The following is a 20,990-nucleotide window of genomic DNA, read 5'->3' on the forward strand; positions in this document are numbered from 1 at the left end:
TACTCCATTGTGTAAATGTAACATAGTTTTTTGATCCTCTCACTTACTGATGGACACTTACGTTGCTTCTAGCACTTGGCTATTGTAAATGGTTTTGCTCTGAACATTGGGGTGCATAGGTTCTTTTGAACTGGAGTTGCAGTATTCTTAGGGTATAATCCCAGCAGTGGAACTGCCGGATCAAAAGTTTTTGAGGAAAAAACTTTTTTGAGGAAATTCCATACTGTTTTCCACAGTGGCTGTACCAGTCTGCATTCCCACCAACAATGTACCAGGTTTTCCTTTTCTCTACAATCGCCAGCACTTATTGTTTGTTGATTTATTAATGATGGCCATTCTGACCAGTGTGAAGTGGCATCTCATTATGGTTTTAATTTGCATCTCTCTGATGGCTAGTGATGCTGAGCATCCTTGCATATGTCTCTGGGCCCTCTGTGTGTCCTCCTTGGAGAAGTGTCTCTTCAGGTCCTTTGCCCATTTTTTAATTGGATTGTCTGTCTTCCTGGAGTGGACCCATGTGAGTTCCTTACATATTTTGGAAATCAAACCCTTGTCCAAGGTATCATTTGCAAATATATTTTCCATATGGTTGGTTCTCTTTTCACTTTGCTGATGTTTTCTTTAGCTGTGCAGAAGCTTTTTATTGAGATGTAGTCCTATTTGTTTATTCTTTCCTTTATGTCCCTTGCTCTAGAGAACATATCGGTGAAAATATTGCTGCATAGAACATCTGAGATTTTCCTGCCTTTGTTCTCCTCTAGGACTTTTATGGTGTCCTGACTTATATTTAAGTCTTTTATCCATCTTGAATTTATTTTTGTGTATGGTGTAAGTTGGTGGTCGAGTTTCACTTTTTTGCATGTAGCTGTCCTATTCATTTATTTTTAGAGAAAGGGAAGGAGAAAGAGAGGAAGAGAAACATCGATATGAGAGAGAAACATGGATTGGTTGCCTCTCATACATGCCCCAACCAGGGACCCAAACCACAACCCAGGCATGTGCCCTGACCAGGAATTGAACAGGTGACCTTTTGCTTTGTGAGACGACACCCAACCAACTGAGTCACACTGGTCAGGGCCTGAGGGTAGCATTTTATTTTCCCCCGGAGCCTGTTTGGGTGGGGGCGGGGGCAGGATATGACGACCATATGATTAAATGCCCATGTAGGAGTTCAGACCATCAGTACTGTAGGATTTAAGAGAAAGGAGAGATGGTGATTACCAGTCATTGGTAAAGGTGGTTTCTTTGAGAAACTGCTGCCAGAGCTAGACTTTGAAGGTTGAGTACGATTGAGGTTCCATAGAGTAGAAGCTAGAAGGGAGGGTGGCAGAATAAGTATAGTCCAGGTGGGAGACAAAACAAAATACCAACACAGTGGGAGTGAAGATATATTTCCTTGGGAATAGGAAAAAATTCAGGGTCGTAGATGCCGCAGGATATTGAATGAAGTATATAGCTCAAAAAGTAGTCAGAAGTATTGCCTTTTTTCTGATGGCTTGTTTACTTATATTTTTCTTATTTTTCTCTTTTATCTGAAAGTCAGATAAAAGGCAAAAGTGGATTGGGAATTATGGTTGATTTTGGATGATTGAAAATTTGCTGTATTTTCGTTTAAATGGATTTTACCTTTAGAGTATAACCTTGTCAAACGCCTCAGTAAGTACCTGGATTTTGAAATATCTTGTGTATTTTCCTGATATACTACTTTTTCTTTTAAAAAAATTATCTGTGTGGTTTATTTTAGAAAAGCCAATGAGGGTCTGAAGATTGTAAATCCAGATGAGCCAGCACCTTCTATGCGATTGCTGGCCTATGGTAAGTTAGAACTGCATGGCGTCATCAGGAAAAACAAATCAAATTTGGTATAAGAGTCATTTTTATCTTTTATATCTTTGTAGATACAGTATTTTATTAGTGTCTTGGTCTGTCGGTGTACATTGTTTTTCTAGCTTTTTGGGCCCTTAGGTAAAGGGAAGTGATCGCAAGTGTGTGTCCATTAAATATTAGCCAGGATTGAAAGTTAGGTTTTTAACACTCTAGTTAATTAACAATTTCTAAGTGAGGTTACTGCTACCTTCTCTGAGTGGCTACCAGGACTTTGGTTTTACTAGGAGGACTCTTTGTATTACTATAGTTTAATACCCCTGCATACTCTCATTTAGAATTGTGTTTTAAAGACTGGGTCTGGGTCTGTAAGTTGAATCACCCAGTTTGGCCCAGGGATCACTCCTTACAGTGTACAGTCTCCATTCAAGTGCAGTTCTCAGGTCCAAGCCTTGAAACTGAATTCTGCAGACTCTGTTACCATAAACTAAGGCCAGAGCTTCCGCATCGTGTGCTTCTCTACCTCACCTGTTGCTTCCATGCCTGCTAGATGTTTTTTCTCTCCTTTTTCTTTTCTCTGCTACATTCTATTCATTTCCTTTCCTCTCTATCCCCTCCTCACTCGATTCATCGTTTAGCCAAGCACCGGCCTTTTCTGAGGCCGCTTCCCACTGTTTTTCCAATGGCACGTGCACCCTTTCCCCTCCAACAAAATAGTATTTCCTAGTCCTTCGAAGTTTTATTTGAAAACCAATCATGGCACGAAAGGATTTAACAGTGTTTTTATGTCTCTATAGTGTCTGGCCTGGGCTTTGGAATTATGAGTGGAGTATTTTCCTTTGTAAATACCCTGTCTGACTCCTTGGGACCAGGCACAGTGGGCATTCATGGAGACTCTCCCCAGTTCTTCCTAAATTCAGGTAGGTGCCTGGTCACTGTTAATGTTCAGGCTTCTGGTCTAAATGATCATTTCCTATTGGGAGTTCCCTGGCTTAGGAATTCAAGTGAATAGAAATTTTTTATACTTTGTAAAGGCAAAATACTGTTAGACATCACAGGGTAAACGACCTAGGAAAATAAAAAGTTTGGTTAGAGTATTTTAGAATTTTAGAGTGGAATTTAGCTTGTATAAAGTTTATTTTATTATATTAACAATGTTGCTGTATAGTTGATATATTACAAGTGAATTTTTATAGGCTATATGCTCTTTTTTGTTTTTATTAGTTTATATTTATCTTAATATAAGCCCTAATCTTTTTTTAACTATATTTTATTGATTATGCTATTACGGTTGTCCTCAATTTTCCCCCTTTGCCTCCCTCCACCCAGTAATCTGCACTCCCTCAGGCAATCCCCCTACCTTTCTTCATTTCCATGGGTCATGCATATAGGTTCTTTGGCTACTCCATTTCCTATACTGTACTTTACATCCCCTTGGCTTTCTGTAACTACCGTACTTTTCAGAGTATAAGGTGCACTTTCCCCCCAAAATTTGGGAGGAAAATAGGGGTGCATCTTATAGTCCAAATGTAGTGTACCTGGCTCACTTGGGGGTGGGGGATGGCGGTGGTGGAGTGGATTTTTTTTTCCTATTTTCCTCCTCTAAAACCTAGGTACGTCTTATGGGCCAGTGCATCTTATAGTCTGAAAAATATGGTACCTATTTGCATTTCTTAATTCCCTCACCTCTTCACCCATCCCCCCCACGCACCCCTCCTATCTGGCAAACATCAAAATGCTCTCCATATTCATGATTCTGTCTCTGTTCTTCTTGTTTTCTTAGTTTGTTTTTTAGATTCAATTGTTGATAGATATGTGTTTCAACAGTCTAATGGGGACTCCCTGTAGGTAACTATCTGCTTTTCTCTTGCTGCTCTTAAGATTCTCTCTTTATCTTTAACCCTTGGCATTTCAGTTATGAGGTCTTGCAGTGGGCCTCCTTGCATCCATCTTGTTTGGGACTCTCTGTGCTTCTTGGACTTGCATGTCTATTTCCTTCACCAAATTAGGGAAGTGTTCCTTCACTATTTTTTCAAATAGAGTTCCAATTTCTTGCTCTTTCTCTTCTCCTTCTGGCACCCCTATGATGCGAATGTTGGACCTCTGGAAGTTGTCCCAGAGGCTGCTTATACTGTCCTCATTTGGGGGAGATTCTTTTTTCTTCTTGTTGTTCTGATAGGTTGTTTTTTGCTTCCTTATGTTCCAAATCATTGATTTGATTCTCAGCTTCACCCACTCTACTGTTGTTTCCCTGTTAATTGTTCTTTATTTTAATTAGTTTCATTTCTGACTGAATCTTTTTTTATGCTGTTGAGGTTATCACTAAGTTCCTTGAGCATCCTTATAACGAGTATTTTGAACTCTGCATCTAATAAATTGCTTATCTCCATTTTGCTTAGCTCTTTTTTGGAGCTTTGATCTGTTCTTTCATTTGGGGCCGTGTTTCATTGTCTCTTTGTTTTAGAAGCCTCCCTGTGTTTGTAATAGATGGAGCCGCTTTAACTCCATGTCTTGGTAGTGTGGCCTAATGTAGTAGGTGTGCTATATGGTCCAGTGGCACAGCTTCCCCTATCACCCAAGCTGGGTACTTGAGGTGCACCCTTCGTGTGGGCTGAGTACACCCTCCTCTTGTAGTTGAACCTTCGTTGCTGTTGGCAGATCAATGGGAGGGATTTACCCAGACCAGTCAGCTGCAAGGACTTGCTGTGACCACTGACCACCAACCTCTGCCCTCCATGGAGCATCAGCTGTGCAGGGGCAGGACAGTGGTGCTCCAGCCTGGTCTGTAGCTGTCCACTGGGTGCACTGGCCCTGGGTTTTCCAGGGTGGTGCAGGCCAGGGTCAGCCCTAACCTATGTTTTGCTTGGGGCCACCCTGCTTGAGCTATAAAGCAATTTGAGGTGGCTGCTACTTGTACTGGGCTTGAAGATTCCCAGGAGAAGCCAAACTGTGAATCAAGGCTGACTGCTGCTAGTGCCAGGCCTGGGGTTCACTGAGGCCAGCTGTTGCTTGTCTGAAAGGATTTAGTTGTGAAGTATGTGAAGTTGTGAAGTATGAGCCAAGACCTGCCATTCATATGGAAAAGCAGCTTGTGTGGGCCCTTAAGTTGTGTGGGGTGGAGTCTCTGGGGATCTCCAAGGCAGGTCAAACTGTGTTAGCCAGGTTGATGGAGTCTCAGATATGGCACCAGCTTGCCATATCTGTGGCTCTGTAGGGGAGGGTTTAGAAAAGGGACAATGGCCTCTGCAGTTTCTCCCTGTATGCCACTGGTGCCTTTCCAGCTGCTACCCTGGTGCTGGAGCTCAGAGGGAATAAGTCCAAGTAGGTGAGTTTGTGTGGTGGTCCTTCAAGAGGAACTGCTTAAGGCTCCAGCAGATTCTTCCACTAAATCCCCACTGATTTTCTCAGCCAGAAGTTGTGGGGACTTCTTTTCCTGGCATTGGAACCTGGATTGAGGGGGGCCTGGTGTGCGTCTGAGACTCCTCGCTCCTGAGATATCCCTCCTGAATTTTTATTCACCACACATGGGTATGGGACCAGCCTGTTCCATGTCTGCACCCCTCCTATCAGTCTGGATGGATGTGGTTTCCTTAATTCGGTAGTTGTCAGACTTCTATTCAACTCGATTTCTGACAGGAACCAGTGATAATTGTTGTAGGTTTTAGTTGTAATTTTGATGTGGTTGTGCAAAGAGACAAGCCATGTCTGCATGTGCCTCCGTCTTGACTGGAAGTCAGCTCTAATCTTTAATGCATTTGTTACCTTGGCCCCTTTTTGGGATAGGTAGTATAATTTAATCTTGAAATTGAGAGGGAAAAAATGGTTCTTGTTTAATGTGAAATAATGTAGTATATCAAAAAATATATAATTAAGCATCTATGTATCATTTAAAGAATAACAACTCATCTTCCCTGTTCCTTAAAAACTAGAATGTTAGCAAGATCTTAGAGTCCTTTGTTCCTCATCACTCCTCCCTCACTGGTAACCATTGTCCCGCTTTTGGGTTATTAATCCCCTAGGTTAAGCAGGCTTGAAAGTTAGGTTTTTAACATGTGTACGTGTTTTGTTTCGAAGGTATTGGGTCGGCCAAAATGTTCGTTTAGTTTTTTCCGAACGATGGCTCTAGCAGTGCTTAGTTTCTTTAACTTCATTTGAAACAATTTTGTTCAATTGTATTGTGACAGCTGTCATATCAGAGTGCATTTTAAACAATTTATCAAAATTGGTAATTTTTGTGCAACCATTTTAATGTTGAAGATGGAGGAAAATACGGAACATTTTTTGGCATATTATGCTTTATTATTTCAAGAAAGGTAAAAATTCAACTGCAATGCAAAAAAAAGATTTCTGCAGTGTATGGAGAAGGTTCTGTGACTGATTGAACATTACAAAAGTGGTTTGAGAATTTTCTTGGTACTATTGACATTTTGGCCAAATAATTCTTTGCCATGGGGCTGTCTTATGCATTGGAGTATGTTTAGCAGCACCCCTGGCCTCTACCCACTAGAAGTCAATTGTGGAGATAGCCAAATGCTCAAAATATCCAAATCAATGAAGTTATTGGTGAAAATAAAAAAAAATATGTCTTTTATTTTATGGAAAAAAGCATACGGACTTTTTTGGCCAACCCTATAAAACATGAAAGTTTTACCTTCATGTATGTATCTGAAAGAAAATTAACATTTAATTTTACTGCTTTTGAATATTTAAAAGTAAATCACACTATATTCTTTAGAAAGTGAGAGGAAAAAAATGATAATGGATGAGTTGATCCTTTTATCCAAAGGTGCAGCATAAAAGACCACGTCATGTAAAAGTGCTTTTTTTACAAGATAAAAATTGTCACCGTGATGCAGTGATCACACATTTGAGAGTTGGTAATGTGCACAATTAACATACAATTTCTTCTGAATTTTACAAGAAGAATTGTTTAAAAGTAATTTTTAAAAACCCCACCGTATGATTTGTTATCTGCACAAGTTATATCATTGAAATAAGTGACCTCATTCACATATTCTTAAAATTAAATAATTATTTAACTTCTATACTGAAGTAATTTCTATCCTCAAGGAAGTTAGCCTTTAGTAGGGAAAATAAGACCCTAAAAAAGTGATTAAACAGTTCAGGACCGTTTAGTAATAGAAACGATGTAAGGAGGTCTGGTGAAATGTTGAAGAATATTGCTGCACAAGTGTAGAGACATTCTGCACGTGGTACTGATCCCTAACCCCACTGGACGCTTTCACCATTCCAGCTTCAGCCTTCGCATTTCTTGTGGCAGTGATTACCTTCCACCCCCAACTGGTTAGTCTTTCCTCAACACACTTTCCGTGTGCGTCCATCCTATACACAGCCCCCAAACTAATGTCCCCTGTACAACTGTGTAATTGCTGTCCAAGGTTTGTAGGATAAAGGCAAAGTCCTTTACATCTGGCTGCAAGTTAGAGGATGGGAAAGCGTATTAAGGGGTCATACTTACTTAGTGGTGCTTCCAATATAGCAAATTATCTTCTTTTTAAACATTCCATACTTAGAATTTTTAAAAATGATTATAATACTGAGTGTCAGGTTTTTGGAACAAATGTAATATTAATAGTTAAAGGCTGTTAGAATCCAATATAAATGAACAAAACATAATCCGAGGGGGTTTTACCAGTACAGATCTCTGTATGTTCTTAAATTTGCCTGTTACACTGCATACACCCGCTACTTCCTTTCGGTGCTGAAGTGGCATTCTCCTAGTGGAACTTACTGTTCTGCTTCTTTCACTAGATGGTGCTAACCTACCTTGGTGAGCTAGGTTGTTTTCCCAGGACCAGCTCTAAATGATTCTTTGGGAAGAAAGTAAAAGAAACATATGCTAGCGGTTTGAGGATTGCATATGTAATTTCTGTAAATCCACAGGAGAATTTACAGAAAATAAAATATTTACTGTCTAGCGAAGTTAGGGAGGCAGGCCGGCCGTGCTGGGAATGTGCGCCTACAGAGTGAAAGAACAGCTGCCACTTCACCGTGTGCAGGGGTCTCTCATTTGTTATAATGTTCTTTGGAGCACACACTATGAATTCTACATTTAAGAAATTACTTTTTTTGCATTTAAAAATAACCCATTATTTGTATATATTTTTGTTTGTTATTTATAATTGCTATTGTTACCATTTATTGATGCATGAGCTCATTTTTAATTTTTCAGTTAAATCTATTGTTTATATGTCAGTTTAACATATTCCATTATAACTGCCTAAGTAATAAAATAAATAAGGAATATAGGGATTATTAATTAGTATACCAATGTTAGTATAAGACATATACTGTATGATATCTGTATGTACATGGGTTTTCATGGTATAGGCAGGTATAGTTTATATAGAACATATATAAGTTAATTCTGTTTTATCTGACATTGTGTAGTAGACTAGCATTAACTTAGTAGATTCATTACCATTACTTGATAATACTAAATAGAGGCAAAACTGTGGGACTTGGAATCCTAAATTCAAGTCTTATCCTGGCTCATTAATTTAGTATTTTTAACAAGTCCCTTTGATCATTTAATCACTCATCTCAAATAATTGTTAAGCGTTTTTATTCAATAGGAGTTATACCAAGCTGTGGAAATACATCTCAGTAAATGTCTGTACCTTCCACTCATAGTAGGGAATAAAGACAACAGCTGCTTGTGAGGAAGTGTGATAAATACTGTGATGAGGAAGAACCGTGAGCACACAGAGGACAAGCGCTGACCCATGCTCCGATGGCATTGTACTCCTTTGTGGTACTTACTGCGGTTGTGGTAATTGGGCAACTGTGTAGTGATCGTTTAGTTCTTTCTCTCCAACCAGATGCTGAGGACTGTCTGTCTTGTTCATTTCAGTATCCCTAGCACCTTGTGGAATATTTTGTTTTTAGATGAACTCATAAATACATATTTAAAAACATGAAGGCTAGGCACAGCTTATGGAAGAAGTACTGTTTGAAGCACTTCTGTTAACAGCACTTTGAAGTGCTGTTAATTCCATTTACTAGAGAGAAGTATCAAAATGGTATGTCTGTAGCTCCAGCTATCTGTATGTGGCAGAGTAGTTCAGATATCCAGGTCCTGGTTTCTGTTGGACCTCTAACCAGTTGCGGAGAGAATAAATAATAAAATCCCAGTATCCAAATAGCACATTATAATAGTATAAAGACTTAAAATAACTACGGAAGCCACTCAGAAAATAGTGCTAGCTGAATAAATAAGCAGTCAAGTAGAAGTGTGCCGTGTTCCAGTAATTATCCAAGAGGTCGCTGTTAGATATTGTGTCGATAAGACAGTAAACTGAAGAGGAGGCAGAGCTCCATGAGACTGTGTTGTGTGCACCACGATACCCCCAGTACCTAGAACAGTGCCTGGCATAGACAGGTGTAGCCAGAGACTGGACTTCGGAGACAGGGCCAATCCATCAAAGGTATTTTTTAGGAGGAAAGGGCCTTGCAAACCGAAATATGGACTCAGAATTTGAAAGAAAGGTCAGGGCTAATGATACCTTGAGGATCCTTGTCTGAAGCTCACAGACAAAGATGAGAATGAACTGAAAATTCCCTAGGTTAGAGCATTTCCCAAGTAGCTGAACTCCAGGACTTGACCATAGGAACATGATTGGCTGTTTTCACTGTTCGTTTCGTGGACAGAAGAGCAAACGTAAGCTGACAGACAGATGACACATTTATAGTGTCATTGCTTTCTCTTGACATTTAATTGACATCTAGGTTTTAAAAAAACCTTAGAGTGTGAGCCTTTGTGCCTGCATAGACTGTAGTTTCTACCCTGGTCTTTTCTCATATAAACTTAACTCCTGAGTGTCTTCAGTGGTCTCAACTGTACACCACCACAGCACCAGACAGGTGAAGCATCTTACGGCAGCTTCCCTTTCCAGGATCATCACTGGGATTAAAATACGTCATTTTAGTTTAGTCTGCCATTGTCCCAGAGTTAAAAAAAAATCCCTCTTCTACTTTCGTGAAAGCATTCACCATCATTTACAGAATTGGTGGTATGCTGTCATGAGATGTAACGACTTTTCTCCAGCCACAACGGTTTTGTCCTTTTAATATTGTTTTGTGTGTTTTTGACTTTGTATAAGTGAAGGAGTGGTCATTTTTTCACAAGGTGCTTTTTTCTTCCACTCAGCATTATGTTCCTGGGATCATTTATACTGTAGATCATATAGTATTCCATGTGTGAATACACTAGTTTATGTATTCTGGTAATGATGGACATGTTTTGTTGTTGCAAATAGTGCTGATGTAAATATTCACCTATATATCTCCTCATGCAAACATATGGGAGTTTCTCTAGGGCAGTGGTTCTCAAACTTGACTGCATCAGAATCAACTGGAGGGCTGTTTAAGCAGGTTCCTGGGCTCATTGTACCTCCTTCTATAGGTCTGGGGTGGGTCTCAAGAATTTGCACTTCTAACAGGTTCTCAGGTGCTAACCATTTATTGATTCCAGAACTTACTGCTTCAGAGTATAGATTTACCTGCAGAATTGCCAGAGTGAAATATAGAATGCAGATTTTAACTTCAGTAGATAATGCTAGATTGTTTTCCTACCAGCAGTGTGAAAGAGAATCATCAGACTTAAATTTTTGCCAGACTGGTAGGTGTTAATGGTATCTTGTTAAAGGGCCAAAAAAGGGAAATCTGTATGCCTTCATTTTTTTATGGCAAGCTTTCAGAATATGCGGAGCTTGACCATTTTAAATGGAAGAATGTTATCCAGGACACACACACTATTCCACAAGAAAAGCTGTGTGTGCTAATCAAATTCAATTTCAGTTGCTAAACAAGAATCTCAAGTAATTATTACAGTGTTTAATATTTTTATTCTTCCTTTGGCCTTTTAAAAAAAATCCAAGGAGAAATTTCACTTTAGTGAAAGGACTTGTTTAAACTGAAGATACTCCTTTTCATTGAGAAAAAGGCTCTCTTAATGAGTGCAGAAGGCTGATTTAGAAAGAGCTGATTAGATATCACACATTGCATTCCTCAGCGGAACTCTTTGAAAGCCAGATTCAGGTTGTCTTTTTAACAGGTCCACAGTCCAGAGAAGCTCCTGCAGAGCTGACCCCTTGTTCAGAAATGTTGCTTTCTGAGGTAGCGCTGGAGCGCATGTGTGTCACGGTCCCGCTTCCGCCCGTCGGTACACCCTCACAGTGGCGTGGCCCACCCCAGGTGCCTGTGTATCATGACCAGGTGTTCAGTGGGCTTTGGCATTGGCTGTTCGCGTGACTAGGCACTAATGGGTGACTGTCTTTCAGCTTTCATGACGCTGGTTATCATATTGCTGCACATGTTCTGGGGCATTGTATTTTTTGATGGCTGTGAGAAGAAAAATTGGTACGCCCTTCTGGTCGTTCTTCTGACCCACCTGCTGGTGTCAGCCCTGGTGAGTATCGCCACTGCTCAAACTGTTCTTTGGAGCTCAAGTCCACATGTCTCAGATGGTAGCTTCCACTCTAAATGGAATACATGCTCGTGGGAAAATGAGGAAATTCAGAAAAATTGTTTAAAACAGTGGATGAACACCTGGCTGGTGTGGCTCAGTGGATTGAGTGCTGGTCTGTGAATCCAAAGTTTGCTGGTTCAGTCCCCAGTCAGGGCACAGACCTGGGTTGCTGGCCAGGTCGCCGGTTGGGGGTGTGCAAGAGGCAACCACATAGTGTTGTTTCTCTCCCTCTCTCCCTCCCTTCCCCTCTCTCTAAAAATAAATAAATAAAATCTTTTTTTTAAAAAAAAGAATGGATGAATGACAGATAAATCATCTAAGTCTTTTTACAGAAAGGCAGCTATTAATTTGTTGGTTGATCTCATTAAAGATTTTTTCGAGTGTCTTTCTTTTTTAATGGGTATAGTCAAACCTAAAATAGTCTTGCATTAGGGTTTGCCCTGTAACATGTCTTAAGCAATTTACATGTTCTTGTAAATCCTTTTAACATACACATTTTGATGGCTTTATATCATCACATAAATATTATACTATAGAGTGCTTAAGTGACCGATCCCTTCTGTTTCTACTTTTGGTTATTATAATGTTGTCTTGGACATCTTTGTACATGAAACTTTTTCAGTATATTGTTACAAGGAATGGAATTATGAAGTCAAATGGCATGAATATTTTTAAAGCTCTTGATATAAATTGCTAAAATACTGCCCACAGGGTTGTACCGTTTTTACTCTATCTGATCAATGATGAGAGTGACCGTTGCACTCCCTTCTTTCTGACATTACAGTAATGCCAGTTTTCAAAAGAAATGTTTAAAAATAAAACTCGACTAGATACATTTGTAAGTACTATCAAATGCCTTGGGTCTGACTTTTATTACAGTTTGTCAGATATTTACATCAGAATTCTCCCCATCACTGCCTTATCCAGACTGTTAATTATTTTTCATCTAAAGGATGTAAAAGGTTTCTTCTGATGGTGTCCTGCCTCATGTTGCTCTCCTCTCCATCCATTTAGAATTTGTATCAGGTGTTCTTATACTGGCCTCCTTTTCCTCTTATCCAATCTGATTGCCTCTCCCACCCAAAGCCTTTCAGTGTGACAGGCTACTAATGTTTCCCTTACTATGAGGGCAACTCAAATCTTCATGAAAAAAGACGGGAAAGAATGCATTAAAAATATTAACAGCATTTATCTCTGGGTGGATTCTTTCATTCTATGAGGTTTTTGGCATGTTCCAAATTTTCTACAGCATACATTTTACTTACTTACTTACTTACTTATTTATTTATTTATTTATTTATTTATTTATTTATTTTTAGAGAGAGGAAGGGAGGGAGAAAGGGAGAGAAACATCAATGTGTGGTTGCCTCTTGTGCATCTCCTACTGGGGACCTGGCCCTCAACCTAGGCATGTGCCGTAGACTGGAAATTGAACTGGTACCCCTTTGCTTCGCAGGCTGGTACTCAGTCCACTGAGCCACACCAGCCAGGGCTGAAACATACATTTTATAATCAGAAAGGAAGTTGCATGAAAAAGCAAATGTCTTTCTTATGGATCCAATTGACCATTCATTTGACAAGTAATTTGTTGAGTGCTTTTTATGTTCCTACACTCCTAGAACAGGTGCTGTTCTAGGTGAACAAAACAGTTTAGTGACCAAATTAAGATCCCTGTCTTTATAATCTAGTGGGGAGAGAGAGGCAATAAGCAACAGACATAATCAGAAATTGTATAGTATGCTAGAAATTGATAGGTACTGTGGAAGAAAGGAGGGGTAGAGAAGGTTATAAGGGATCCAGAGTGTGGGAGATGGAGGGATGTCGAAGTTTTTGAGTTAGGCAGTCAGAATAGGCTTCGTCGTGAAGGTGACATTTGAGCAAAGACATGAAACAGAGTTGGTTATGTAGCTGTCTGGAAAAAGAGCATCCTGAATTGAGCAGCCAGAGGCAGAAGGTTGAGCATGTCTTTATATATTTATTGGACATTTGGATAATGCTTTTGTAAAGTGCCTGTTCAAGTCCTTTGCCTATCATTCTATTGGGTTGTCTCTCTTGTTTTGATTTTTAGGGGGTCTTTATATATTATTTAAAAGAGGTGTTTGTCAGGTATATGTATTGTAAATAACTTCTACAAGGTAGTATGTCTTTTTATGAACAAAATTTATTCAATGTAGACTTTTCTTTATGGTTTGCATTTAAAATTTAATGAATTTGATGATTGAATGAATAGAATTATTCTGAAAAAGAATCCAGAAAATGTTCAATGCCTACCATGCCCACAGATGCTTCTTGAGAAAAATGTCCTTTCTACATAAGGTGCTACCTGCAAAATTAGCCTATTTCCACAGCCAGAGCTGATAGGCAGGGCTGGTGCTTAGCCAGGGACATGTGCAGGGAGGAGGAGCATGAGGAAAGTGAGGAGCTTTGGAGGCACTCCCCTATCCCCAGTACGCAGAGGTGTATGGTGACAAACTGACCCAATCAGATCCTGTCCTTTGTTTTTTTAAAAAAAACATTTTATTTTTTAGAGAGAGAGAAAGGGAGGGAGAAACAGAGGGTGAGAAACATTGATGTGTGAGAGAAACATCGATCAGTGGGTTGCCTCTCACACACCCCAAATGAGGACCTGGCCCACAACCCAGGCGTGTGCCCTGACCTGGGATCAAACCAGAGATCTTTCCGTTCTCAGGCCAGTGCTCAACTTGGTGAGCCACACCAGCCAGGGCAATCCTCTCCTTTGTTAAGTGACTAGATGGGAACCCGTCTCCCCACCTTACCCTATCCCAGCAGAGGATCCCTCCTTCTGCCAAAGGTCAGTTCCCCGACTTGAGGCTAGATCTAATTCTTACCTACTTAATGATTTCACTTCTTCAACTGTGTCCTCTTTCCTAAATCACCAGCTTTCCCATCTCCTCATCAGCTTATTGCCTTTTCCCCTTGTCGCCACCACCCATTTCTTCCTGTTCCCCATCACAGCAAAACTCGGTGTTGTCCCCACAGATTCTGTCTTCACTTCTTTACCTCTCATACTTCTAGTTCAGTCTGGCGTCTTCTCAGCCACCTCTTTCAAACTGCACTTGTCAGGGTCAAAAAGGACCTCCTTTTCTCCAGATCTAATGGACATTGCTCTTTTTTCATCTCAGCAACCTTAAAAAGAGTTCACCCCCCTCTCTTTGAAATGGTGTTCTCTCTTGATTTCATCATCACACTGTCCTGATTTTCCTCTCACCTCACTGTTTGCTCTTCTCAGACTCCTTTGCTGACTCTTTTTCACTAAGTCAAGCCACTAGTGTGCTGTTGACACCTCTAATTTGCTCCTGCGATGGCACAAATAATTTGTACGTGTTCTCAGGCCTTGGTCCTGACTTTTCTTTTCCCTTCTCTCTACAGTAGCTCCACGGGTAATCGCATTCAAAGCTGTGGCTTTGAATGCCGTGCATGGACTGCGCCTCTATATTCCTTTCTCGAGTCCAGACCTCTCCTCCCCCATACTCATGTATCTAACTTCTTACCTGACACCTGCCTTTTGCAATCTCACAGGTAGGTCACTCTTAGCATGTCTTCTTTGAACTGTGTTCTCACCCACCACTCTAAGCTTGGTCTTCAAGTCTTTGTTATCTCATTAAATAGCACCACCTAAAGCCAGAAACATGGAAGTTATTCTGGGCCTCTCACTATCCCTCACAATCCCTCCGTTAGCAAGTCCCATCAGTTCTTACCGTCCACTCTCCATCTCTGTCTCCACCGCCCTGGTCTCACTCACCCTCCTGTACTCTCCTCATCCAGTGAAAAATCTTCCTAACTAGTCTCGCTGCTTTCATCACAATCTCCCTTAACCCTTCTCTGCAGTTTTAAAAATCTAAGTCAAGTCATTCAGCTCCCCTACCTAAAACACTTGTGACACTCCATTGCACTAAGTATAAAATCCACATTCCTTACCAGCATGCTTTGTAGGTGGCCCCGCCTTCCTCTCTGGCCTCACATGATGATATTGACACCTCCCGAGTTCTCAGCTGACCAAGCTCCTTCGGTTCCCTCCCCCAGTCTCACAGGCTGGCTTACTCCACCTCCTGTATGTCTCAGTTTAAATGCCACTTCCTCGGGGCTTTGCTTGTCCACCCTAAGGTTGTCACTGTATTTTACCTATCCTATCGCCATCACAATTACAATTATTCTGGTCTGGTATTCATCATAATTTGTGATTATGTAATTTATTTATTTCTTCATTCATTACCTGTCTGCCTTACTAGTGTATGAGCTCCATTAGGATAGACACTGTGGTCCTTCCCCATTGTGTAACACAGTACTCTCAGCCCCCCATCCCATCAGTGTTCTCCAGGTTAACTTGTGGAACCCACAGCAGTTGTGCAGCTGAAAAAGAGATGCTGTTCCTTCATGTTCCCTTGGATACTAACGATTCATGCTAAAGTAACTTGGACTTGTCTGACTTTCTTCCAAATTCTAAGAGCCAGTTAACACGGGAATGATTATAAATTGGGCCCGGTTATGTAACATGTATCATCTGTTGGGTATTCCATTAGGTTCTGGCTTCCGATTACATTCTAGGGTTACTTTCTAGGGTGGGGAAGCCATTTGAATACAACAAAGCACAGATCTATGGGCTGGTGTCTTTGACTAGTTTAGTCTGTGTGTCTTTGTGGGTTTTGGTGTTCCTCAAGACATGACATACATCGTATGTTTGGTGAAACACACCCCAGCTGTTAAAAGTCTGTCATATTTTCCTGTATCTTCGGTGGTTCCACATGTAATAAGCTAGCCGTTATTATCCAAGCTGATTTATTTTTCCTTTGCAGACCTTCATTAGTCCTCACTATGCAATAAGTCTGGTGTCAGCGTATGTGATCATGGTGCTCATGGGCGTCTGGGCGTTCTCTGTGGCTGGGGGCAGCTGCCGAAGCCTGAAAATGTGCCTGCTCTGCCAAGACAGGGACTTCCTCCTTTTCAACCCGCGCTCCACGTAACCGCTGAGAACCAGCACCTCTCAAACAGTAAGCTGCGCCTTCAGAGGAAGCACAACTGTGCCTTTTTCTAAAATTCCCTTTTCCCAGTGGAATTTAGTAAAAAACAAAACTGTCTAGATATGGCTTTCATGCAACACTCTCTGAAAGGGAGTGGTGTGACCAGGCTGCCCATGAGAACCACTCAGTGGGGAAGCATAAATAATACTGATTTCTGGCCTTCACCCTCCCGTTTTAATTGGTCTGGGCATTTGGCAATTCTTTTTAAATTTTAAATTTTTATTTATTTTTATTTTATTGTATTTTTTTTCATTCAGCAGTTTTTAAAAGCTTCCTAGATGACTCTGATGTGCAGCCAGGTCGAGAACCATCGGTGTCCAAATAGGAACGTTCTGAGACTGCCACAGGTGCATGAGAATCAGACGATCAGCTGTCCCCTCACTCACTCTGTGCTGAGTGTCAAATCCTGGTCAGCCTTTGTCTTTTTCAGTACTGAAGTCACAGAAGGCTGAAGGGCTAGCATCTCTGTAAACTGTTTTTGTGTCCTTCACTACTCTGGTTTATGAGAACATGGTAGGCTGTGCTTCTAAATACAGTGATAAATTGCACTGACTTACTATGATAATTTAGCCAAAGTAAACTATTGATTAACAAGCTGTTAATTTGTGTGTAGTTTTTCCATTCTAGGTTTTGTTTTCTGAGGCATTCATTGTTTTTGAGCATAGATTCAGTTTCTTTAACTAAAAACCAATTATTTTCTGACTTCCTGGGAAAGTATTATAAAACCAAGAATTTTAGTGCCATTCTGTAAGTCTTCCCTGAGTTTAAGGCTTTTCATGGGCTCTGCCACGCAGCCGAGTGCTAGTTGCTGGGCTAGTGGAGGTGACTCCCATTGTTCTCCCTCTGAGCAGCACTGCAGGCTGCTGAGTGATGGAACCTGTGACAGGCCTCTCTGGAGCTGGAAGAGGTTTATGGCAAAAACAAACCGAAAGGGTGGTGGTGACACTTTCAGTTTGCTTCTGTGATACTAACCAGCACTTCCTCCCGAATGGTGTAGGTGCAAAATTGGGAATGCGTCCCAGCTGCCAAACTGCCAAATTCAGGCTTTTACATAATCTATGTAGTCTGTATATCTAGTAAATGTCCCTGGGTTTTGGAAGCAGATACAGCATTCCTTTATAGGAATACCCAAGGTGTTTGTTCAGCTTCTAAACAATGCTTTTGATTTCCTTTATGAAGGGGAAATGCCAGTGAATTGTGCCTTTACTCACTAGAAATTGTTCCCAGTTGATGGCTTTAGGAAGCTGATGGTGTGAAATGGAAATTTCAAACCCATTAAAGTGATAGATAACCTCAGTGAGTCCCACCTGTGCTGTAGAACATCCAAATGAAGTTGGAGCAGCGATAGCAGGGCTCACCCAGTGACGTGACAGATGGAAGAATTTGAAACCCATAGTGGGGAAGAGTCGTGAACAGGGTGAAAACGGAAATGCGGCCAGTGTTTGGGGCTAGCCACTCATCATCGTTCCGGGGCCCAGAACCTACGCTGGAACCTTTCCCAGTGAAATCCCCTCCCATGTTTAAATTACTGGAATTTCTCAGTCTAGCGATTTGAGGGCAATAGGGTTTCTAGCAAGGCTGTAAATAGTCTCATAAACAATTAAAGTCATCCCTGAATTGAATACTGCAGTAGTATTCACTCCTCCTCCCCTGCAGGATTTTGCAATTTTCCACCTTTATACAAGATTTTCCTTAGACTCAGAGTCGTAGGAAATGTCAAGGACATAGAGACTAACTAGTGCAATTTACTGCGCAGAGTTGAGGGGAACAAGATATCCACTGAATTGGGCTTTATTCCTATTGGGATGTGGTATTTTTTGATGAATAGAGTAAGAAAAATACATAGTTGGTTATTACTATTGATTTACAAATATCTTAAATGGATAACCTGATAGAATATTTGCTGATCTATAAAGTGTAGGAAAATCTGAGATATTAATATTAGTCATATTTGAGCTCTGAGGATGTCCTCTTTGCATTGATAGTTTAGTATTAAGAAGCTGAGATATTGTAAAATCTCACTTATGAAAACCTCTCAGGTGAGAAGAAAACTTTCTTTGATGGTGAGACTGCTGTCTCAGTTCAGGAAGTTACTTAATAACCCTTGAATACCTGTGAATAAAGGAACTTTGTCATCCTGATTTCTCTTAGAATGAGAGCATTGCCATAGTAGCTTAGGCACTGTTGTTGCAAATAGCCTTCTAGTCTTGGGGAGAGTGTAGTCTTCTTCTGTTGCCATATATATGCAATTTTTAAACATTTGGTATCTGCACTAAGCCTTCTGAATCCAGTGTTTGGAGAGGGGGAGGTGGTGGTGATGTTGCATGCTGTCCTCCACACAGGACTTTCTCAGTTTGGAGGGAAACACAGGTTTAATAAAGTTCACCTTGGAATGTGAATATCATTGCAGCTCTTGAATATGTTGCCATGTGAATAATAGAGATTGATTTTGTTGCTCTCTAGTAAATTTGTATTTACTTTTAATTCATTCAAATTAGTAGTCACAACCGGAGAAGTTTTGTTACCTTGATCCTGACCTAACTAGCAGGATAGCCTCTTTCAGTGCATCTTAAAGAAAATGTGGCTGAAAGGAATAAACGATGATATCTACAGACTGCATAGGACATGGTTTTTGTTCCCAGCGTTAATGTCTTCATTCTTAAACACATTCCAGTGTTTGCTAAGAGTGTTAGGTTCCCTCAGAAGTGCCAGGTATCCTTCTTGTCCGTAGAGTTGACAGCACTCTCGAGCACTTCTTGAGAGTGCTAGCTTTTCTTTAGCTCAGTTTTTTCTGGTCCCCACCATTCCTAACTCTTGGTAGATGGAGTAGATGTCACAACAAAACAAGTTTAAAGTGCTTTGCTCAGAGCACTTTGTTTATAATTGCAGTGTTTACCTTTCTCATTTAATAAATGGCTTTTTACTTCATTCCATTAAATTGTAGTCTTTGGAGAGGCGGGTGCTCTCTTTATGCACAGTGTGCACCGTATTCTGTTTTACTGCTGTCGTGCGCGCTCGCACTGTCAGACCTCGCGTCCACTACACAGTGCGATGGACTCTAGGTGGTTTTAGTGGACAATAAAAAGATTGTTTGGCACTACTAATTTTCCATGTTTCCTCTTTTTTTGAATAATGTATCCTTCGGTATCTGTCATTGTCACAGTTTTGTCCCTTATAAAACTGGGCTGTACATTCTGTTGTTTATGACGGGTCAGCTTTGAGACTTGCAAAGAGAAATCTTTGCTATCTGATCTGAAATCATAAGGCCTTTTCGTTTCTCTGTTCTGAACACATTGGTGCACAGAAGTTTCTTGAGACGTCTTAAACCTTAAGGGGAGGAGAATCCTCAGAGATCCCAGGACCTCACCTGGAAAAATCTAATTGTAAAACAGTGAGTTTATAAAGTATCATATCATTGTGGCTAAAGATGGGAGTTGATTGACAAGGAGAGCACAGTTTAGTTTCTACCAGGTGACCCTGAGCAGCCTATAGAGTCCTTTGGTTTTCTTCTCCTTGGTGAAGAGACAGTGCAGCTAAGAGGTCGAGCTTGGCCTTTGCCATTAGAAAGGCCACACAGAGATTTGTTGTGGCCCAAACCTCAAAGCCACATGATGCCTTTTCATTCTGATTTGCAATGAGAACTGCTCCAGGTTTACATTGACTGTGTTATTAAATGAAATATCCTTAGGGACCAAGGGATTTGTTTTTAAGATTTTTTAAATTGATTAATTTATTTAGAGAGAAGGGAAGGGAAGAAGAGAGGGAGAGAAACATCAATGTGTGGCTGCCTCTCATGCACCCCCTACTGGGGACCCAGCCCGCAACCCAGGCATGTGCTCTGATTGGGAATTGAACTGGTGACCTTTTGGTTTGCAGGCCAGCACTCAGTCCACTGAGCCACACCAGCCAGGGTGGGGTGAAGGGTTTTCTGCACCTAACTTGTAAGCCAGGGGAGGAGGTGTGCATTCCTCAGGTAACTGTAATGAATCCACAACAATGTCTATCAATAGAGCTTTGCCTCAGAGCAGAACCCTTTACAGCCTTTAAAAAGAATGAGGATATTTAGAATATGTGACTGTTTGTGAAGTCTTCCCTGATTAGACTCAGAAAAGCAAGTGGCTTTCTCCACTGTGATTCCCTAGCATGCTTTAAAATCAAGGAATAATTATAGACAGTAAAGTGCAGAGATCTGAAGTGTATAATTAGAGGAGTTTCGACAAATGTGTACACCTGTGTAACTACCACCCCCATCAAGACATAGAACATTTCCTTTTCCCCAGATGGTTCCCCGCCTCCCACAGAGGACTGCTGGTTCCACCTTCTGTCACCATAGATTAGTGTCACTTGTTTTGAATTTCATATAAATGGGATAACACAAAATGTACTCTTTTCTGCCTGACTTCCATCACCCAACATAATTTTCTGAGAGTTATCCATGTTTTTGCATATAGCCATATTTTGCAACTTTTTGCTGAGTAGGATTCCATCTATGGCTATACAGTTTGTTTAGCCATTTTTCTATTGATGGACACCTAGTATTCTCTTCATACTTCTCTTCTGTATGTTATGACTAGTGGTTTCTGCCTGTCTCCCCAAGTGAGACTGTGATACTGATTATCCTTGAATACTGGAACTCT

General features: G+C 40.7%; 1 protein-coding gene across 5 annotated transcripts in view; it reads left to right on the plus strand.

Moving 5' to 3' along the window:
* The window catches only part of APH1B (aph-1 homolog B, gamma-secretase subunit), a 69,065-nt gene that overhangs the window by 6,202 nt on the left and 41,873 nt on the right, over positions 1–20,990 (plus strand). For 2 of the 5 annotated variants that reach the window (XM_053927703.1, XM_024567434.4), the window contains 4 exons: positions 1,745–1,815; positions 2,622–2,744; positions 11,127–11,254; positions 16,129–19,281. In XM_053927703.1, the coding sequence (XP_053783678.1) occupies positions 1,745–1,815; positions 2,622–2,744; positions 11,127–11,254; positions 16,129–16,296 (490 nt within the window). In that variant the 3' untranslated portion in view covers positions 16,297–19,281. Of the gene's footprint in view, positions 1–1,744; positions 1,816–2,621; positions 2,745–11,126; positions 11,255–16,128; positions 19,282–20,990 lie in introns of those variants that run through there. The other 3 variants (XM_024567433.3, XM_045201187.3, XM_053927705.2) reach the window with 3 other exon arrangements.

Source organism: Desmodus rotundus, chromosome 7, assembly GCF_022682495.2.
Source record: "Desmodus rotundus isolate HL8 chromosome 7, HLdesRot8A.1, whole genome shotgun sequence".
Classification (NCBI taxonomy): domain Eukaryota; kingdom Metazoa; phylum Chordata; class Mammalia; order Chiroptera; family Phyllostomidae; genus Desmodus; species Desmodus rotundus.